General features: G+C 33.6%; 1 protein-coding gene across 1 annotated transcript; it reads left to right on the top strand.

Moving 5' to 3' along the window:
- Positions 1-16,370: 16,370 nt before the first annotated feature.
- On the top strand, positions 16,371-19,538 carry LOC113730425 (uncharacterized). The gene is made up of 5 exons (XM_027255089.2): positions 16,371-16,918; positions 17,041-17,355; positions 17,471-17,864; positions 18,689-18,814; positions 18,915-19,538. Exons 1-5 carry the CDS (start codon positions 16,631-16,633, stop codon positions 19,028-19,030), a joined length of 1,239 nt encoding a protein of 412 aa, XP_027110890.2. The 5' UTR covers positions 16,371-16,630; the 3' UTR covers positions 19,031-19,538.
- The last annotated feature ends 2,935 nt before the right edge of the window (positions 19,539-22,473 follow it).

Below are 22,473 nucleotides of genomic sequence, written 5' to 3'. Positions count from 1 at the left end.
TATGAGCTTTCTATTCTGTAATGACCAATTTTTGGTAATGTACAGACTGCTATAAAATAGTGTGCCTACGTATCCTGAACTATCACTCTTTCATCATCAAATTTGCACGCACCCACTCTTAACTCCACACACACAACTAACAACTTCACAAAAAACTGGGCACCCTCATGCATCGCATGAGGCACAAATAAACTAGTATAGTCGAAAACGGTAGTTTTATTTTTCCCTTGTGTCCCCCAACACAAAAAAAAATGTTAATAACAGCCTGGAGTCCCTGAACTAAGTCTTATTAGCTATCATGGGCTTGCTTGGCCAGGCTAAAACAAAAGAACTCTCCAGACTTCGGACCGTTTGGGCCGCGGGCAGGAACAGCTAAAAGAATTTACCTACTAAACTCTTTGAAAGGCACCCAAGATCCAAACAACACTTATATGTTTTAGTATTTTACTAGTAGATTGTTAATGCATGGAAAGGGAGTTAGAAGTGGGGACTGCTGCAGCAGCATTTAGTTAGGGGACTTGGGGTGTAGTAAGAGTAATAAGGATGTTGGAAAGTAGTGATGGAAATGCGGGCAGGCAAGAAGTGGAGTGAAAATGAGTGAATGCATTTAGTAGTGGAAGACATATTAAATCTTTCCAACAAGTTCCTTACGCGATTGAAGCATTTCCTTTGTGTCCTCCCGACATAATTTCTCTTTTCCCTTGATCCGGGGGCACTCTGTCTATCTTTGGAACATACATCTCTGTACTTATGCTTGCGTAAAAGCACATAGTTTCATGTTATTCCAAAAAAAAAAAAAAAAAGAGGAGGTTGGGGGCGGGGCATCTATAATATATACATGTTTCTAGTCCACTAATCTTATCACCCTCGCCTCCATTTGAATTTTGGAGGGGAAGAAAGCTGCTATAAGTATGTTTTCTTGCGGCTTCATATTTGGTCCCACGTCAATATCTTGTTGCACCTTTAATCCCCTACAAAGCTGATAGCAAGTAGCCAAACATTCAAAAAATCACGCTTGCCTAAACTTGCACTCCTAAGTTTAATTAATCGAGTATAAAGAAAATGTTTCTTTATGCTTAGGATTTGTACCCTTTTTTGGCTTTGCGGGAAAAAAGAGGCTTTGAGACTATAGAGATTAGGTTGTTACTTTTACTGAAGGAATAAAGAAAATGTTCACATGAAATGAAACTGAATGGGAGTGCTATTTTTTAAGGCCGCGACTTACTTACTGAGCTAAATGAAATATTGATAGCAAGATACCAAGTACTGCTACGTTTCAATCAATATTTTTTTCCTTCTTGTGAAGTATAGCCTTGAGCGATACTAAAAGTTGAAGAACAATCAGTCGGGGAAAGAGATAATTAAGTTCAGAAGGAGCAAACACACGGAGAGTAGGTTTATTGCAACATGCCCGGCACTCTGGCGATGTTTTCACCAAAGACTTGCTTCTATTTCAACGCATAAAAACCAAATAATTCATCAGCAATCAGTCAAATTCTGCTCTTATTCACAGACCCCTATTCTTGTTTTGATTTGATTAATTTAATAATCTATCCATCCCATCTTTTAACTTTTGACCGTCTTCCTTGTATTCTTTCTGAAAAATTTATATGGTGAACTTTTACTTCTGAATCTCGTTTTGCATACCATAATAATGTAGAAGAAACGTTTAGCTACTAATGCATGCTGATTAGTTTGTTCAATATTTTACTCCCTCCGTTCCACTGAAAGTATCCTAAAACGACTAATAAACGTTTAGTTAAGACACCTTTTAAACTCTCTTTTTAATGTAACCCTTCTCTCTAATCATATCATAATAAAACGATTATTTTTAAAAAGTTGGATTCCAAATAATTGGGAGGGGGACAGCAGAACTAAGACAACGTTGGAACATAACTGTATAACATGGGACCAAGACAAGCGTACAGCCGTGCAGGAATTAGGAAAAACAAATCAAGTGTACAAAGACAAGGAGATCATCGACAATCATGGAACATAATTTCTGCAATATAAGATGGAGACACTGCTGCATGGGTAGATGGCGATGGTCACAACCCCCACAAAGCACATAAACCGAAAGCCCCATAGAACAAACAAAAACGTACTAATATAATAACATGTCCATACAGTCTTGAAAACATGTGCTAAGTTAGCTGTCAAGGTTGGAGTGGCGGTGATCAACTTTTGGATTGGATCAGCAAAATTAGCTGTGACTGCTCTGTCCAACAAATTCAACGCAAGTAGTCTGCCAAATTCTCTTGTCCGGTCCCATGAAAGTATTCATCTGCATACTTTAGGGTTGGTCCGTCCCGTGCTATTTTTTTTTTTTTAGGTGAAGATTTCTTGAAGCACTTGGTCACCAGGTTTCCCTTAGAAATGAGCAAATGCATCGAACCTGTGGAAGCAGATCGAGTATTCCAGTCAAGAGAAAATTAAATCAAGTTATACTGGTTCAGTTATTTGCTGGACTAGAGCTTGAAATTTATCCATGTGTGGATCACGTCCTTCGGACCAGATAATATGCCTAAATTCAAAATAATGTAGGAGCAACTGCAAAACAGCCTTCCATTTTTACGTTGATCAAATTACTGATTACCAATCTTCTGTACATCAGTTTAATTCCTAGCTAGAGCATGTCCCAGCAATCTAGCAAAGCTCTTACGCAACCGGTAATGCAGCATTTTTTTGAAAATTTTGGTAGAAAAATAACAGTGTATCATTTTTTTTTTGTTTAAGATGTGATGTATGTGAAATATAAAAAATTCATATATTTGGATAAAGATTTATTTTTAAAAAATTATTTGAATTAACATTATACACTTTTTTGTAACCTAATGTTTGTGAGATAAAAAAGATAGTTAAAAAGATTTTTTTTTAAAAAAAAAAGGTGATTGAAAATTTTGTTAATAATACAAACAAGATATTAACACTTGCAAATAATGGCTATCCAAACATCAAGAAGAATACCTCTAGTTTGGATTGCAATTTTCTGAAGTTTTTGTTTAAAAAATATACTGTACCGACTTGATACACGTGAAGTAAAGAAGGTGATTGAAAAATATTTCGTATAAAATTTTTGATAAAAAATAGCTTTCCAAACAAAAAAATTTGTTTCACGAATAATGCAATCCAAACTACGTATTTTCTACGACATTTGGGAGAGTTTGCATACAGCGGCATGTCTAAATTCATAAAGAGTTGGAGAGCAGGTAATGGAGGATGGTGAAATATTTAAGCAAAGTATATGTATGTATATCACTTACTAGTACATCATGCTTCTCACGATCTTAGACGGCACTGCTACCACGTTGAGGAGTGATGACTGCCATGTGAAACTAATCCCCGTCTTGCCTGTCCTTTTTTTTAAACTTGAGCCCCAATTAAAATTCAAACAACATGATCTGGTTTGTTTGGACAGCTAATTATTTTTTCAAATATATTTGCTTACATCATTATTATAATTTTTAATATATTTTTTTATCTTTTCAATTACCTTTTTATCTCACATACATCACATCACAGAAAGTGTTACAGTAAAAATATCTCAAATAACTTACAATCTATTGTTATCATTACCACTTCTCTCTTTGAATCTAGGGATAATTTCAAAAATCTCCCTTGAGATTTCTGATAATTTCACTAGCCTCCTCTAAAATTTGCAAAATTATACATACCTAAAAGAAAATGTTTGTGTAATTTCACCAACAGATAGGAAAGTTATGTGTAACTTCACAAATTTTAGGAGAAGCTAGCAAAATTGTCAAAAATCTCATGGGAGGTTTCTAGAATGAGAAAAATGCAGTTTTGGTACCTAAACTTTGACGCACTAGCGGTTTTAGTCCCCAAATTTTGGACGAAAACAAATTTGGTATCCGAACTTTTAAATTTTGAGCACATTAAATACCCTTGACGATTTTTTTCCAAATTGTTACCCAAAAAAGCCATGTGACTGTCACGTGTCCGGCCAAAATGGAATCAAAAAAGGCCAAAAATGCAGTTTTGGTACCTAAACTTTGACGCACGAGCGGTTTTAATCCCTAAATTTTTGACGAAAACAAATTTGGTACTCGAACTTTCAAATTTTGAGCACATTAAGTACCCTTGACGATTTTTTTCCAAACTGTTATCGAAAAAAACCATATGACAGTCACGTGTTCGGCCACAATTGTATAAAAAAAAGACCAAAAAATGTCAAATGCCATTATAATACTAAGTATTAAATTTAAACACTAATAGCGTAATAAAGAAAAAATCCAAGGACTAAATAGCATCACATGAGTCAACAAAACCCAAGAACCGATACAAATGAGCTCCAATTCCAGTACATTAATCTAAGAATCAAGTCACAAAATATGTTTGGAATTGGTGCTCATTTGTATCGGTTCTTGGGTTTTGTTGACTCATGTGATGTTATTTAGTTCTTGAATTTTTTCTTTATTACGCTATTAGTCCTTAAATTTAATACTTAGTATTAGAATGACATTTGACATTTTTTGGGCATTTTTTATACAATTGTGGCCGAACACTTGACTGTCATATGGCTTTTTTCGATAATAATTTGAAAAAAAATCGTCAAGGGTACTTAATGTGCTCAAAATTTGAAAGTTCGGGTACCAAATTTGTTTTCGTTAAAAATTTGGGGATTAAAACCGCTCGTGCGTCAAAGTTTAGGTACCAAAACTGCATTTGTGGCCTTTTTTTATTCCATTTTGGCCGGACACGTAACTGTCACATGGCTTTTTCCTGTAACAATTTGGAAAAAATCGTCAAGGGCACTTAATGTGCTCAAAATTTGAAAGTTCGGGTACCAAATTTGTTTTCGTCCAAAATTTGGGGACTAAAACAGTTCGTACGTCAAAGTTTAGATATCAAAATTGCATTTTTCTATTCTGGAATTATCCCTTAAATCTAATGACTGATTGTTGGTCTCACGTAAAGCATGTGAGGGTGTGGCCAAACGAGACACTCGAGTTTGAAAACTTCATGTAAGTTACCCATAAAAAGAAGGAAAAAGAAGTGAATAAAAAAGGGGCACCTGGTGGAATAATATCTCATGCAAATGGCAACACACATAACAATTCTCATGCAAAAATAATCATTTCATTCATAGCGGGTGCGACTAATTTGCAAGATTCATGGTTCAATTGTAATACTAGTTCCAAGGACAAGGTCACATCATACAGCCACTCGTGGTCTGTGACTCTGTTCTCATTTACTTCTTCCTTTTTTTTTCTTTCTCAAATGCATATTTACAAGGTATACCTAATAATTTTGGAAACGAGTCACTAATGTTTACGTGAAAGCTTTTGTTGTGTAAAGAACATTTAATTAAGTGGCAAAAGTTTACAAATTTCAAAGTTACGGACGTATATATAAGTATATTTGGATAAGCATTTATTTGAAATAATTATTATAATATTTTTTGTGATGTGATATATATAAAATAAAAAGATAGTTGAGAAGATAAAAATATATTTGCGATGCAAGTAAATAATTTTTATAAAAATAGATGTCTATCTAAATTGCTTCCAACATTACTTATATCGTTCGCAATTTTAAATAATAATAAAAAATCTAAAAATCAAGGGATAGCAACTAAAGAAATACTTCGGAAACGACTTAATCTCATTTTACTCGAGCAAATGCTCAGTAAACACCAACTAAAAACAAGTGATTTTGGACTGGTTCATGGTTCAATGACATTAGTGAACACACATCAAATCGCTAAAAAAAATCTGATTTGGTTTGTGATTTTTCACAGAAAAGTTTTGTGTTTTTTGTGAATATATTTTTTGATTATTTTTTATCACACATATATTATATCGTTACAGTATATTTTTTTGAAAAAACTAATCAAAATAACAGTTCAAACGGACTTAAACTCGTGATTTCTTAAATTGACCAATCAATCCAATCAAGGCTAAAATAAGAGTCGCATGACCTCGTTTTATTACTTTTTCCCCTTTCTAATCTTTAATAAATACACAAAGACAAGCTTGTACATATCAAATACAGCCAAGTCTACGATCACCTAAATTTCTTTTGCATGGGACGGGCGAGAGGCATCAGTCGTGGAACTCATTTTTCACACTAGATCACAGTAAAGTGGGAGGCAGGGATTGAACCCCTGACCTCCAGTATCACCTTTAATGGTGATGACCATTGGACCAAATGGCCAGTGGCTAGTATTTTTAGAAATATCACTATTTCAATACATTAAATTTGTGCTAATAATAAAAAGTAAATCAAACATGCAACAGATTAACATATTTGAAAATCTGCAAATATACTAGAATTGCATAATTAATTTAAAAAAACTTTGAAACTTCAATTTATTTTAAATCGAGACAAATCACCTAAAGATCAACAAACATATTTGCATGTTTTCGATTGTCAGAGTTGAAAGTTTAATTATTTATATGTCTGAAAATCAGCACACTAGTTCTTAGCAAATTCGTGGAGATGACAGCCAGGACGTAGCTTTAGCCGTTGTGGTTAATGCCCAATAAAATTTGCCCGCAAAAAGGAAAATAATCAAATAGAAGGGAGAAACTTTGGACATCTGCTAATGTACTACTACGACTAATCTGGGCTTCTTAAGTTCTTAATCATGCCGGTCATCCCAAGCCTTCTTAGGCTTGGTGGTGTGGGAGTTCAAGGTTCGAACCTTGCCCCCCACAAAATATGTCATAATATGTGACGGTTTTCATTGATCAGTTTTGATGGAGTTTCTATTCACATTGAATCCCCCCTTCCTCCTCTAGAATAGGCTAGCTTAGGTTATAAAAATTCTATCGTATCGATAAAAAAAGAATTTTTTTAATCATGCTTGCTACTTCTATAATTCAAAAAAAAAAAAAGAGAGAGAGAAAGGGACGAATTGGGGCCGGAGGGCGTGGGAGACAGCTGAAAGAGAAACGTGACCGTTGAGTTCAAATTCAAAGGAAGAGAAGATGAAACAAAACCATTGCAATCTTCTTTTTCTAAATTCTACTACTTTGGCTTGACTGACGTGCAAGAAAACGACGGTTGAGAGAGGGTAATATTCTTTTGGCGGGAAAATCTAAAAATCTTTTGCGGGAAATCCAAGCAAACAAAACATCGACATAAAGCTACACCTACACCATTCACCTCATCTCCTGACCTCTCCTCTGCTGTCTGATGACAAGTTTGTTGTTTTTGTTTCTTCCCTCCCCTGCTCCTCCTCTTGTAGTCGCACCCTTTATTGGGAGCAGAGGAATGAGATCGAAGTTTTTAGGCAGAAATTATTTGAGATTTTGTTTGAAATAATTATTGTAATATTTTTTAGGATGTGATATATATATAATAAAATAATTATTAAAAAAAATTAAAAATTGATTAAAAATTATAATTGTGAATTGTGATGTAGATACTAAAATAATTCAGCAGAAATGCAAAAATAGCGCAATGAGGTTACTGTCCTTGATCGCTACTCTCCATTTATACACCATTAGAAATATTTTACCTAGAGCCCTTTAGAGCTAAAAATGGCACATAGTTGGAGTCGGAGAGAGCTGACCGGAGATTTTCCATCTGAGCACAACAATTGATCCTGTGACACCTACCAAAGTCTAATCGCCATCTCTTCGACATTTGGCACTTTGGATGACGTTTGAACTTCACTATCCCCAACTCTCCATTCTGCATCTATTTTGTGCTCCATTATTTGTAGTAGTAGTACATTCTTCCTGTTGTCGTAAAACGAGGAAAACATTTTTAAATTGAAAAATTAGTATTTGTTCCCGCCAATTTGGGTTTTGGGTTAACCTCTGGGCCAAGACTTGGCGCAGATACTCAGATCACGCAAGTCCCGTCCGGCAGTCCCTACCATTAACGTCACATCTCTACTACCTGCAACTTTTTTAGTATTAAATTGAAATCTCCACATTATTTTAGTACTCCTTATTTATACCATTTGGCGGGAATTTTTATAAACTTTATTGAAATGGTGGTTTTGCGTCCGGGAGGTGCCGCTGCTGACATTGGCCTTTCAGAGGACAACCGCCGTTTGAAGGACTAGGACGGCAGCTTTTTTGAATACAAAGCGAGGTTGCGCCGTCACGCCAACAATTCGTTGATGGGGACAGCCGTTAAAGTTGACGGAGAAGTACAGTACTAGTAGTACAAGCCTAGAAAAGAGATTCTCGCTTCTGCGTAGACGATTCGGTGTATTGAATTTGAACTTTGAAGGCATATCTTTTCAAAAAATTTGAAGGCATACGGCGCATTAAACTATCACCATAGCTTTCACTAAGGTCTCGAGTAGGGAGGGTCATGGAAAATATATGATAGGGTTGCTTTAAAATTTTGAACTGGTTGAATATACAGTTTTCTAAATTTTGACCCTCCAAATAAAAAGAATTTCTTGAGATTAGCTCTTGCTTATGATTTCTTTGCTATTTAACCATTGTGCCTCGCATGATTTTAGGAAAAGCCATACGAGTAAATGATATTCTATGATAACTTATATAACGATCTCTTTGCATTGGACTTTTTTGACAAATAATATTATAATAATACATAAATGAAAATAATTTAAAAACATTTCAAAATTTTCAATATACCTAATTAAAAAAAATCATATTTCCTCTTTCTTCTTTCAACCATCGCCACCATCATTTTTGTTTGTTGCCACGATAGTATTAATATAATCTATTCTAGTCTAATCTAAGATAAATGGGAAGAAGAGCCTAACCCATGGAGAACTCCGTCGAAGGCAACCACTTGAAAGTGGCAGCCATCATACACCCCCATCTGTTGACACCTCCACCTATCACTCTCTTTCCTCTCCTCTCTCATCCCTTTTTCCCTTCCTCCTCATTATCTCTCTTCCTCCCATTCTTCTTCCCCCTTCTACCTCCCTTATCCTTCCTTCCCCTTTGCCCCTTTTTTGTCACGACCTGCGACTAGATCTTGTTGCGAGTTACAACTAGAAAGGAGGGAAGGAGACGTAGGCTGTGGGAAAGGGGAGAGAAGGAGGGAGGACGAAGGAGGAGGAAGAAAATGAGTAGAGGGTATAAGGAAAATGGATAGAGAATAAGGGATAGAGGGTAAGAAGTGGTGGCAATGGTGGCGTGGTGGTGGATGATGGTGGTGGTGAAGTTTTCTGAATTCTTAAAAATATTTCACTAAAATTTTAAATTCTAAAAATATTTCAAAATACATTCTCAGAAATATTCTAAAAAATACCTCGTCATTTATCGTAAAATTTTTTCACATAAATCATTACAATAAAGTATTTGTAAAACATCTCATTCTTACATACCCGGGAAATCCAAAAGATGCACTCTATTATTATTATTTTTTTATGTCTCCAAGCAGGAATGAAACTAGAAATTTTAGTTTCAAGAGAGAGATACATATGCATATATACCTTGGAATCAACTAATCTTTTGAAATATTTTGGGGGCAAAAAGCTTAACATATTTTTAAAATTTGAAGGCAAAAAAATATGAATATCGAGAACTTGGAGGCGGTGGCCCCTCGCGCCCCTCCCTAATGCTATCATTGTGTCTAGGGAATCTGTTTGGATAGAGTGTTATTTGAAATATTACTTAGAATAATTACTATCGAATTTTTTGTGATATGATGTATGTAAGATAAAAAGTTGATTAAAAATATAAAAGACGAGTTAGAAAATGTGTTTATGATACAAGTAAGATGTTATTTAGAAAAATAGAGTATCCAAACAATATGAATCCTTCTGTTATTTAGAAAAATGGATCATTCTGTTTTTCAAATACTATAAAAATTTTTAAAAATACTCTAAAAGGTACTATAATTTTTTAAATGTTTAAAAAATATTCCAAAAAATATTTTAAAAACTCAACTACTCTTAAATATTTCAAAATATTTTCTAAAAATATTCCAAAATATACTCAAAAAAAACTCAACTACAGTAAAATTTTTCAAAAACACCCAAAAAACAGTTGATCCAAACGGCCAATCCCGAAATCTCGGTATTTGAGAACTTTATTTGGAAAGTACCACTATACTATTCGAGAATTTACTCATATGTGTTATATCTGTTTTCATATAAAAGAACGAAAATTATTTAACAATCTCAGAAAGTTCCTCTTCTTAAACAAACTAACCACATGTTAATAGACAAATTGTCCGACATTAATTTCCAAGGGATTTCAAGCCACTCATCGTTAATCAGGTGATGTACTATGGCTGCGTTTGGATTGAGTGTTTTTGCACCTGTTTTTGAAAAACTGTTTTTCACATTCCAAATGCTACAGTAATGTGTATTTCAAAAACAACTTAAAAAACAACCATATCCAAACAATATATCAAAAACAACTCCAAATATATTTCAATTATGTATATTTAATTTGTATATTTTAATAAGTATATTTCAATTTGTATATTTTAATTATGTATTTTAATATGAATATTTCAATTATATTTTAATATATTTTAATATGTATATTTCAATTATGTATTTTAATATGTATATTTCAATTATGTATATTATATATATATTATATTAATATTAATATATTTATTTCAATTATGTATAATATTATATATATTATATCAATTGAAATAAATATTATATATTTATATAAATACATTTATTTATATATAAATTTATAAATATATTTATTCAATTTTGTTTTATAATATATATTAATATGTATATTTCAATTATGTATATTATACATAAATTATATTAATAATAATGTATATTATATATATTATACATTTCTAATATTATATATTTATACATACATATTATAAATATTTTATTTTATTAATAATATATTTTTATTTATTTATAATATATTTACATAAATATTATATGTTATATAAATTATATATAATATAATATATAATATATTATACATTTATATAAATGTACATTTATACATAATATATAAATATTTATGTATATTTATAATATACATTTATATTATGTATAATATATAATATAATACATTTATACATTTATATTAATATACATAATATTAATTTTACATTTATACATAATATTAATACATGTATATATTTATATTAATTATATTAATACATTTCTACATAATATTAATATATATTTATAATTTATTAATTTATACATTTATATAATATTCATTTATAATTTATACATTTTTAATAATATACACTTATACATTTAAATATACATTTATATTATGTATTATATATAATATAATACATTTATACATTTATATTAATATACATAATATTAATTTTACATTTATACATAATATCAATACATATATACATTTATATTAATTATATAAATACATTTCTACATAATATTAATAAATATTTATAATATTCATTTATAATTTATACATTTATAATAATATACACTTATACATTTATAAATATATTTATATTATGTATTATGTATAATATAATACATTTATATGTTTTTATATGAATATATAAATATATGTATTTATAAATATCTATAAATGTATTATAAATGCATATTTGTATAAAAATATAAAATATAAAATTTATAATTTATAATTTATACATTTATATAATATTCATTTATAATAATATACATCTATACATTTGTAAATATAAATGTATTATAAATGCATAAATGTATATTTATATAAAAATATAAAAATTATAATATTCTAAAAATACTAAAAATATGTTTCAAAAATACCTCTAAAAATAATCCAAAAAAATCTACAGTAAAAGTTTTTCATATAGTTTTTGAAAAACAACCCCAAAAACAACTAATCCAAACGGACTTGTTTTTCAGATTCAAAATGCTACAGTGGTGTTTTTGAAAAACAAACCTAAAAACAGCTAATCCAAACGGAGCTATGGTTTCGAAGCTGCGTCTTAGATTCTGTTCATCAACGCGTTTATAGCCCAATCTCAAATTTATGTGCTCTTCTCAAGAGCGAGAGGGGCAGAGAGAGTGTTAAGGCGTAGAGCATTAAACCATAGAAAATTAGCAGGAAAAATCTACAAGAATGATAAACTGGAACCGGGGGAAAAAATGGGATCATTACTCTCTCTCCTCGTTAATTTAACTCAAGAGACCTTTAGCAAATGAGAATAATAATTAAAAGTATATGTAATTTCTTCACAAATTGCTAGTATAACGTGATTATACACAAAGTCCGGGGGGTTAACTGTACCGCATGTATTGTATTGTCATGGATCCTGCATGCTGGATGCCTGTGTGTCAAACGGAAGTGAGGTGATTTGTGCAAATGGTCTCCCCGTGAGCCAATTGTAGGGATGTTTGACCATTCCCATCACAAGATGATCCTCGGAGATGTTGCTAATGATTGTGTTCAAGCTTTATAAGGGTCCACAAAGACTGGTAATTACTAGTATTTTTGTGGGTACTTACAAACGACAGCTCCATTGCAATGAAAAAACAAAAGTGGGCTCCAACAATCTCCAACTTCACTCGAATCGTATGAAAATTCTTCGAGTAATTTTCAAAAGAATGCTCCCATCACGAGAAAAACAGGCAACTCATTTGAAATGGATAAAGAATGTGAGTCCCATTTAAGGAAAGGAGGTTAATAGATTAAAATTTTCATTTGCTAATACTCATTTGGTTATACCCAAAAATAATGCCATTGTTTGGATTGTAATTTTTCACATAAAAAATTTATATATTTTTCATTAACATATTTTTTAATTATTTTTTACAATCCAAATGAGTATTTTTTACATTTGGTTATTATTTTTAATTATTTACACGTTTGGATGTTATATTTTTTTTCATAAAATTTATAAAACTAACAATCTAAATAGGCCTAGTATTAATTTGACTGGTTGATCTGTATTGTGACGATATTGTTGTTTTTTTCCGGCTCGTGAGATTGATTCACTTGGTTTAGTGTTGGGCCATAATTTCAAAAACTTTCCCCGAAGTTTGTAATAATATCACTTGGTGCCTTAAATTTTGAAAAGAATCACCTATCTCCCTTATTTTTAAAATTTTGTAACATTTTCAACTCATTTCAAAAAATATGATTTAAAAACTCATTGGGGGGAAGATGAGACATTTCTATTTTAAAATTGCCCTTTTCTGGTTGACCTTTACTTTTCATAACAAACAAAGTTAATCTCTTAATATTATTGAAGAATTATAATATATTAACGAGTTTGAAATACCACTATAGTTTTTTATGCCATCGATTTGGATAGCAAATGAAAATAAAAAGTGTAAATAATTTTAAAAATCATAATAGTCACAAAAAAAATTTTACAATGAAGACAAATAATCTTTGCATGTTGAGAACACCTAAAATAATTTTTAAAATGTTAGTTAATAATTTTATCTTTTTCTTGTTTTCAAGTCATCGATTTGAACAAAAAGTTAGTAGTCGTTAAATTCATCCAAAAATGCTTTGCAATAGGAAAATAACTTTTTTGTATTTGAAAACATCTCACAAGAGTTTTTAAACATTGTTTTAAATATTTTTTCTAACTTTCAAGCTATTGATCTATACAAATAATTTAAAAAGTTTCAAAAATTAAAAGTTCATAAAACTTTATAAGGTGTCTGCAATTAATTTGAGAAATTTTATAAACTTTATAAATTGCAAACACCTTTTATAATAGTAGTGGATTTTTTTTTTTTAGTTTGAAACACCTTAAACAAACTCCGAAAGATCATTTTTATAACTTAAAAAGCTATATTGTATCCTAGTAGAATTACAACTTCACACTGTTTTAGTCTTTATTCTCCTCCAAAAAAAAAATGATTTGTTTAATAATACATTTGGGTTTGTTGACGTTACAAAAAGCAGAGAATAAAAAGATAGATGATTATTTCTCAAAGTTTATGAATACCAAGTGATATCTTCACACATCTCAGTATAGGTTTTTTGAAATTGTCCCTTAATGTTGGTTTTGTGTATGTGTATATGCACGTATGCATGCATGTATTGTACACTTTTTAAATACACTCTCTTTTAACATTTGATATTCAAATCGAATTTGGTTTGGTAAGATTTCATTTGGATTTGATTCATCAATTAACCAAACAAAAATTGAACAGCATTTTATATTCGACAACTTTCAAGTTTAATAAAAAAGTTTATTCAATTTCGGTTCTACAAAAATAAACAAATCAAATTTAAATACAATTTTAAACTCATTAAAATAATCAAATAATATTGAAAATTAAAGTATTCAATTTGATTAGTCTCATTTATAATCGTATGTATATAACAAAAATGTGATTTAGAAATGTTGCGAAATATTTTTTCCAAATAAAAAAATGCTGGGAGTGTTAGGATAGTGTATTATTTGAAATATTATTTGGAATAATTACTGTAGCATTTTTTGTGATGTGATGTATGTGAGATAAAAAGGTGGTTGGAAATATAAAAAAGTGGGTTGAAAAATGTGTTTATGATGCAAGCGAAATATTATTTGGGATAATTGAGGTATCCAAACAAACCCAGCTAATTCTTTTATTTTTGGCATTCTAACGTTGCACGTTTAGCTGAATTCACTATTCCTAGGGGTTTTGATGTTTCTTTTTTTAGTTCTCTAAATTTAGGAGTACTCGGTTGTTGGTTCAGCCAAACCCTTCAAATGAGAGGATATTTATCTTTAAGCCGATTGAGAAGATTGCCATTTTGGTATGAAAAAGCAACATCTAATTGGTGGAGGACTTGTCACTTGTGTATATATATTCAAGTTCAAACGCGTCAGTCAACCAACAAGAAGAAGCGTTCACATACTCCAAATAAATATTCAAATACATTTCTCGGGGCCTTTAATGCATCCGCTGCATGCTTTTAATCTCAGTTTAGCATCAATATGTAATTTTGTGGGATATAAAGTTTTAAAATTTTTATATGAGCAATCTTTGGCTGTTACAAGAAAGCATCATACATGAATTCCACCGTATAAAAGAAATAAACCTTCAAACTTTAGTGTTAGATGCCGATTTGTGCCAGGTTAATTGATAATACTCTTCTCCGAAAATAACCCAAAAAAAAAAAAGGGTTAGCAGCAAATACAGCTTTATGGCAATTTTCGTTCAAATAAAATTTAAACTTGAATAAATATTATTGAAGAAGGGCAATTAATGCAATTGAAGATATATTGTGACATTTTATGCTAGAGTTTTTGGGAAAGTGCAACAATCGAATCAAGTGAAGATTGTGAGAAGGGCCATGGGGGCTCAAAAGTTAAAAAGTATTTACCTGAGATTGAGAGGGAAAAATAAAAAAGCAGTTTGGAGAGTTTTCACTGCGGCGGTAAATAAAAAACTAAAAAAAGTAATTGCGGGTGACGTTAGTGCCAGGTGGCACGTGGGTTAGGAAGAAGGACGAATGTCTCCAACCACTAATGCCAGCCACTATTCCCTATTAGTTGCATGAATTAAGGAGGGCCCCATTCTCTTTCAAAGCTTTTTCCGTTCCTTCCTTCCTCGGTTACTCTCTTTCTTCGTATGGACAAAACTCGTACTCCTACAATTTTCTTTCTCTTTGTCCCCCTACATTTTAACCGTTTCCACTTCGAGCCTGATTTTTTTTTTTTTAAAATTAAAATTTGCACCTTGAATATTCATTCGGAAAGAGTCCTAGTTGGACCGAATATGTTTGGATGTGTAATTATTTTGAAAAACAATTTTTTGTTTGCTTGCAAATGCATTTTTCAATGAACTTTTTATCTTTCAATTTTTTTTTGAATTCCCCTATAAAAAACGATTGAAAATTATGACATGATAAACAAACAAATACAAACATGAAAATCTCTGAGATGAAAAAGGCCGGTCATTTTCACTTTATTTTTGAATCATCCGTCCTATAGTATATAGGAGCTTTCTTTTGTTTTTCCTTTTCATATCTTACGAAGATTACATGACAAAATATTCTGAAACTTTTCAAATCTTCTATCAAGACACGTCGAGAGTGTCGGTACCCGTTCAAGTCTAAGATAGTTATATGTGATTTTTATCCGGGCGACTTGCGCGTGTCTTGATAATACCCAATCCCAAAGAATAAATTCAAGTGCCCGGCCAAGTTAGGATGGATATGGAATTTAAGGTGCTGTAGTATATAAAAGATTTTTTTAAGGGCATAAAGTGAAAAGTAACAAAAGTTGTAAAAGTGGGAAACAAAATAATCGGTATTCGGTAAATTTTTTTTTGGGGGGCAAGAGTATTCGGTATGTCTCAAAAAAATAAATGAAATAAATAAGCACACAACAATTGGCTCCTACTTCCTACAAATAAAATAAATAGTGGAGTAACACTACTCAAAAGATACAAAATTCATTTTATTTGATTTTTGAACTGGGGTTTCTTGAGTTTTGTCTCAAAAATCTTCCCGAAACCCTAACAATAAAAAGCAACCTCACCTCCTTCCCTCTGTCCTCCCCTTCTTCACAACATTCTTCCTTTTCCCCACCCTTGGCTTTCTCTCCGGGTCCCCCCACTCTCTATTTCCTCTTCCTCCGCCTCCATTTCCCAGCATAATCTGTACTCACTACTTGTTCCCCAACTCATTATTATAACTTCTTGAATCAGCAACAATTCCTCACTCCTTTTGCATCATTACCATCCCACGAAGGATAATACTCTCCTTTCTCAACTCTTTATTGTCTCTGTACCTTTTAAAGAGAAAAAGAAGATATGTCTGATAAGCTTGACGAAGCAGAGTTTTGGCTGCCTTCTGAGTTCCTTACGGACGAAGATATCCTCATGGACAACAAAGAAAACCTTGTTAAGTCCGTTGGACTCTGTTTTCCGTCTGAGTTTCCCTACGATTATGGGTCCTCTGTTCTCAGCTCCCCTGTTGAATCTGTTGTTGGCTCCACCGAAACCGAGAGCGACGAGGATGACTTGCTGCTTACTGAGTTAACTCGCCAGTTAGCTCTCCACGAAGCCCACAAAATCACCCCTGCGCAGAAAAATCATGAGGTATTTGTTTATTTTTTTTTTCTTTTCCTTCACTTGGGCTTCAAAAGTGATTTAGGTTTGTTCATGTTCTGATTTCTCGGTCCTGTGTTGTAATTTTTTTTAAAAAAATTTTGGTTTTGCAGAAGGCTTGGGTACTGTCCGGCTCACCTCAATCAACGCTGACCCAGGTAGGGAGTTGGTCTGGTCGGAGCACCATGTCCAGCAACGGAAGCCCAAATGGACCGTCTCAAGTCTCCTCCCCTCCAACTACGCCTCTGGGGGTCAACGACGACGCGTGGGATCTGATTTACCAAGCTGCAGGTCAAGTTGCAAGGCTTAAGATGAACGGTAGCGGAGACGGACCCACCAGAAATCCAGGCCTTCTTGGCCCACCCAGACGCCTCCCCACACCTCCGCCGCCCACAAACTTCTCCCCTTCTACCGTTTACCACAACCAGGTAAGCATTATCATCGCTCCTTTCTAATTTGAGACCTTTTCGTTTTATACCGATTAAAAATTTAAGCATTTGATTTAGCTAGAAACTAATTTCTGTTGTTATTTTCTTGGGGCAGGTGAAGCAAGACGCGGGCGGGATATGGAGCAGGCATGCGAAAAATGGGTGGAGTTACGACTCCCGGGAGGTTTTGCAGAACTTGGGTGGAAGGATTGGTGGTGGGATGGGTTATGGGAATGCAATGGGTGCGGGTGCGGGTCAAGCTCCATGTGGATGGCCTAGTCAGCATCAAAGAAATCGGCAATATGTGGGGGAGTTGGGAATGAAGGTGGGAGGAGGCATTTACTCCGGCTGCGGATATGGGTATGGATTCAGTTATGGATCTGGTGGTGGGGTCAGCTGTGGTGGTGGTTTGAAAAAGGAGCGTTCTGGGACCGGAGTATTTTTGCCTCGCAGATACGATAGCAATTGTGCTAGTAGCTTCAAAGCATCTGATGCTCGGAAGAAGCCAGGTAATTTACACCTCCGCGGCTCTACCTTTTCTGTGCCTGAACTTGCTTGGCTCCAACCATTTTGCGTTAGTTAGTTACTTAGTTAGCTGGATTTTCTTTCGTGTTGTTTTTGGATCTTGTCGTTTTGTGTCGCCTTCTACAGTTCACATGGACGAATTTATTGGCCCGTTAATGCGGATGGGATTAGATTTGGCTAGGAATGTGAAACGGTGTGTTTATTTTAATGAGTAAGCATTATGGTAAGTGGCAAATGGAGGAATTAGGCGTCAGTTGGGGGTGGGTGGGGACTAGTGGAGTCTAAATCGCGATGGTCCCAGTGTAACTGTCAAGTCTGATTTAAATGTGTAGCATTTTTTTGAGTTTCAAGCCGAGCTCGCTCTGGATTCTCAGAATAGCCAGTGGGTGGTGCGGTGCCTAGTTTCATCTCCCAGTGCCCAGTTCGTACACAAACCTCTGCAGAGGAGGGAAAATAGCAAGGGGAAAAAGCCGAAGGTTTTTTTTTTTTTTTTTTAAAACTTTTAAAAAAGAATGTCGTTTTATGACTGGATGTGGGGGTGTGATCGAGTTGGATGGATGGATCAGTATCCTAATAATAATACTTCAATGTTTCTTTTGACTGAAACCCTTCATCAGATCTAAAAGTGGTCAGCCTGCTCTGGCACATCGTTGTGTTACCGACTCAGCCAGCATTCATTAATGCCTCTTCTTTAATCCGCAGATCCTTACCCACTCAATTAAACCTTTTTTGAAAACCTAGTAGTAGTATGTATGCCTTTTCCTGGCTTTGCTAACTTTTTTTATTTGTAACAATTTGTTTTGCACAGGTAGTTCCTGTGCCTGGGTTCCGAACAAGGTGGCGCCGATTTCAAACAAGAACTTCGATGACATAAATGAAATCGTTCAGCCAAAGTCATCATCTCGGAACAGCGCCGGGTTCATGGGAGATTTTGGTACGTATTAATAAATTTATGTTTTAACATCCATCTATAGAGACGACGATTAAGTGCATTGGCGGTGCTAATAATGGGAGTTTCAATGCCTGTTTGTTAGATGCATTGATGGCCCGGAGAAATGCGTTGTTGGCTCAACAGAGGCAGAGAAGTGTATGCCCGGAAGGATCGATTAGCCATCATGAAATATGCCTGCCCCAGGAGTGGACGTACTGAAATGGATGTGTTTTTTTTGTTGCAGCAAAGGAGGAAAGTTTTAGAGAGCTTAGGATATTATAATAAAATAGCAGTCAGGAGTAGCGAAGGAGGAAACAACATATTGATTCAGCCGAAAGAAGAAGAAGAAGAAGAAGTTATGGTTTTAATTTATTTGAAGAATTACCATAAATATATATATGTATACTAGTAGTAGTTTGGAAAAATAAGGAATGCGTCTTTTTTGTTTTTGTGCTAGTATAGGGAAATTTTACGGTGGAAGAATGAAAGAGGAGGGTGGTGGTTTTTTGGCTTTTGCAATAATGAATGAAAGGGGTAGAGAAAATGAATGAATGAATGAATGGGCAGAGTAAGTAGGAAGTAACCTTGGGGTTGGAAAAGTGTTTTTGTCTTTTCGTCCGAGTGTGTATTTGGAGGTTTGCTATCATCTGTAGTAGCCCCTCTCTCTTCATGTTTTTATATTATAATAATAATACTCATTCGTGATCTTCTACTAATAAGTAAGAAATCATGGCGCAAGTGTTTCTCTCCTTCCAAACTCTTTGCAGCAAAATTGCTCTTCCAACAATTGGGCATTTTTACAACAACAACCGAACATATTCGAAAGGATTGCTTTCTTATTCATGACAAAAGGCAAAAAATGCAAATTGTTAAATCATTATCGGGAGTATTTCAGGTAATATATTACATTATTATATATAAAGAAAGTTGGAAAGAGATTTAAGACTTGTAATGTAATACTACTTGCTGGTAAAGCCCATCCGTGGTTCAATTTAGAAAAAGACGTGAAAGGCTTTCAGAACAAAAGGGTGGAAGACTTGTGGGGGATGTCACCATCACTGTATGAGATGGTAACATGAAATTTATTTAAGGGGTAGCTTCGGCGTGAAGGAGAGGGGATCGAACAGAACAAAGATAAGATCATAAGAGGAAGGTGGTGGTGGTGGTGGTGGCGGAAATATGGCGGAAAAAGGTAATAGATAACGACGTGGCGGTTGAATCCGTACTGGGGCCCCCGAATTAAATTGAGTGGGGGCCCATTAAAGCTGTACTGTATCAGACATGAGTCTAGGCTGTGTGTGTGAATTTTGTCTTTTGAAACGGTTTCCAGCCCCACTCCCACTGTTGGAAGTTGAGAGAGCCCTCTGTGTGTGTGTGTGTGTGTGTGGGTGGGCGGTTTTTTTTTTTTTTTTTTTTAAATAATTTTTCCCGGTCTTTTTTCAGATTTCAAAGCGAGTAAAGTGGGAAGTGGGGAGGAGTGGGGGGGGGGACATTTTCGGTTGTTGTGAATGTGATCTGGTGCTGGGTGCTTTCACCGCTGGCCTCTTTGACTTGGTCAAACCTTACTTTCCTCGGATTTGTTTATATATCTTCAAATTTTAAATCATTACAGCAAAATTCAAATTGCTGTAAGAATTATGCTCTTAGCAGTGACAGACCGTTGGGATGATGAACTTAAGTCAAGTAGTAAAAGAGAAGGCAAAGGAAGGAGATATTTTTAGACTTTGTATTTTTGGAGTTATTGGAATCCTATATGGACGTGGTGATGCAAATGAGATAGATCCGGTGACAAGAAATGTGTTCAGAAAACATATTCAGAAAACCTAAAAATTTTTCTAAGAGATTCGATACAATTTAAACAAGAATTTGAATTTGCTCTTCTAAAGCTTTTTCTTATATTATGAGTACATTTTTTAATTATTCAAATAATTCTTTATTTACTTTTATGCTTTACATACATCGTATTACTTTATTCTTTTCTCCCGAAGGCCCCATACTCCCAAAGATTTTTTTTCTTTTATCATTAGCTATTATGAGTTAAAGAACTGAGCTCCTTCGAAGGAATTCCAAATAGAGCTACACATGTGGGAAAGAGTTAATTGTGCTGCTATTTTACAAAAGCAATTTTGTGGGGTCATTCTCTTTTCCCCTTTTTTTTTGAAAAACTGTGGGGGGGATTCTTGGATACAAATCAAGCAACAATCGTATTTCACAACCCAATTTCAACTCATTGCTCAAAATTATCCCAAATAATATTTCGCTTGCATCACAAACACATTTTCCAACCTACCTTTTTATATTCCCAATTACTTTTTATCTCACATACATCACATCACAAAAAAGTGCTACAGTAATTATTCCAAATAATATTTCAAATAATACACTATCCAAACAAACCAAGGTTTAGTAAAAGTCACCAAATTGTTAACACAATTGGCAAATAATATGGAACTTAGAAGGAAGAGAAATTACAACAAAAAAAAAAAGAAGGAAAACCTTGCATAATCTAGTTCCAAATTTGACGAAGCTTCTCAATATTTCAAATTTGTTTAGAATAATTAATGCATCTAAATATTGAATATTAGTTATTATTAAAGTAAATTTAGTAGTACTAGTTGCAGTTACTTGCACGGTTACATGTCCAGAGAAAGAACTAACCGGGGAGAGCGCCAACTGGTAATTTGATGAAATTCTGTATATTTTTTTAGGTCGTAGGCAGATAGACGGTCAGAAGAGGTTAAACCAAGAGAGAATTAAATTGAATTTAGAAGCCGAAAGCCCGTTTTAAAGATCCAATGCAATTTGTCAGACTCAGATATTTAGATGTTAATTAGCTCTGCTGGTTTCTGTTTTGTCCGGTTTCGTTCTTAGGTATCTGTCCCTTCGATCAGTCACTGTTTCTACCCGAATTGCAATTAATATAATATAATATATAGGTGGTTAAACTAAATTTAATACTAATAGCTATGGAATTAATTAGCAGTACTATTTCCACTACTTTATTTACTACTGCTAGTACCTCGGAAGTGAATCTTTGTTGGATATAACCAAGTTGTGAACCAGGCTTTAAAGCAAACTGCACATCGTACACTTTTACCCAGGTTAAACCAGATTTCAGTCCCCGCTTATTACTGCTCCATATCTTTCTTTTTCCTCTTTTACAGTGTACGAGCATGATGCCATACCATAATGGAATTCAAAACCGGACACGGTTTTGTTTCCATTTCCCCCCCCCCCCTTTCTCTCTCTCCATTTTTTGGTTATAAGTTGCTCAAATCACGGAGAACTTATCGGCCAAACTTGTACAGTTCATCTAGCCAAAGCACAGTCTGGAACAGGGGACGGGGCTATCAATTTTACAGAAACCGCCTGAAAGGGTTTGGAGTCTTTTGCTTGAAGATATTGTGGAGGTTGGGACTCAAGGCAACCAACTATTTCTAGAGTAAAAAGAGTTTTAAAACTCTACTTGAATATAAGTTAAGGAATTCAATATTCAGGTTTTCTCGAAAACATTTCCCTTGACCTCTTTAAATTTTCCACACCCCCTCTGATTGAGTAGGAGCAAATGTAGTATAAAATTTATTATGTCGATAGAAAAAAAAAATACTTTTTTGAATATTTTGATAAGAGCGGCAAAATTCACGGTTGTGGTTTGTTTGAAT

This window comes from Coffea arabica, chromosome 2e (assembly GCF_036785885.1).
Source record: "Coffea arabica cultivar ET-39 chromosome 2e, Coffea Arabica ET-39 HiFi, whole genome shotgun sequence".
Taxonomy (NCBI): Eukaryota; Viridiplantae; Streptophyta; class Magnoliopsida; order Gentianales; family Rubiaceae; genus Coffea; species Coffea arabica.
Note: the sequence above shows the minus strand (reverse complement) of the source record. Positions and strands in the feature narration are given on the sequence as shown.

Bases quoted from the DNA above. Each gene is read 5' to 3' on its own strand.
- LOC113730425 (XM_027255089.2), top strand. From the start codon at position 16,631: ATGTCTGATAAGCTTGACGAAGCAGAGTTTTGGCTGCCTTCTGAGTTC. The intron at 16,919-17,040 runs GTATTTGTTTAT...TTGGTTTTGCAG, and splicing joins CTGCGCAGAAAAATCATGAG to AAGGCTTGGGTACTGTCCGG. The intron at 17,865-18,688 runs GTAATTTACACC...TGTTTTGCACAG, and splicing joins TGATGCTCGGAAGAAGCCAG to GTAGTTCCTGTGCCTGGGTT.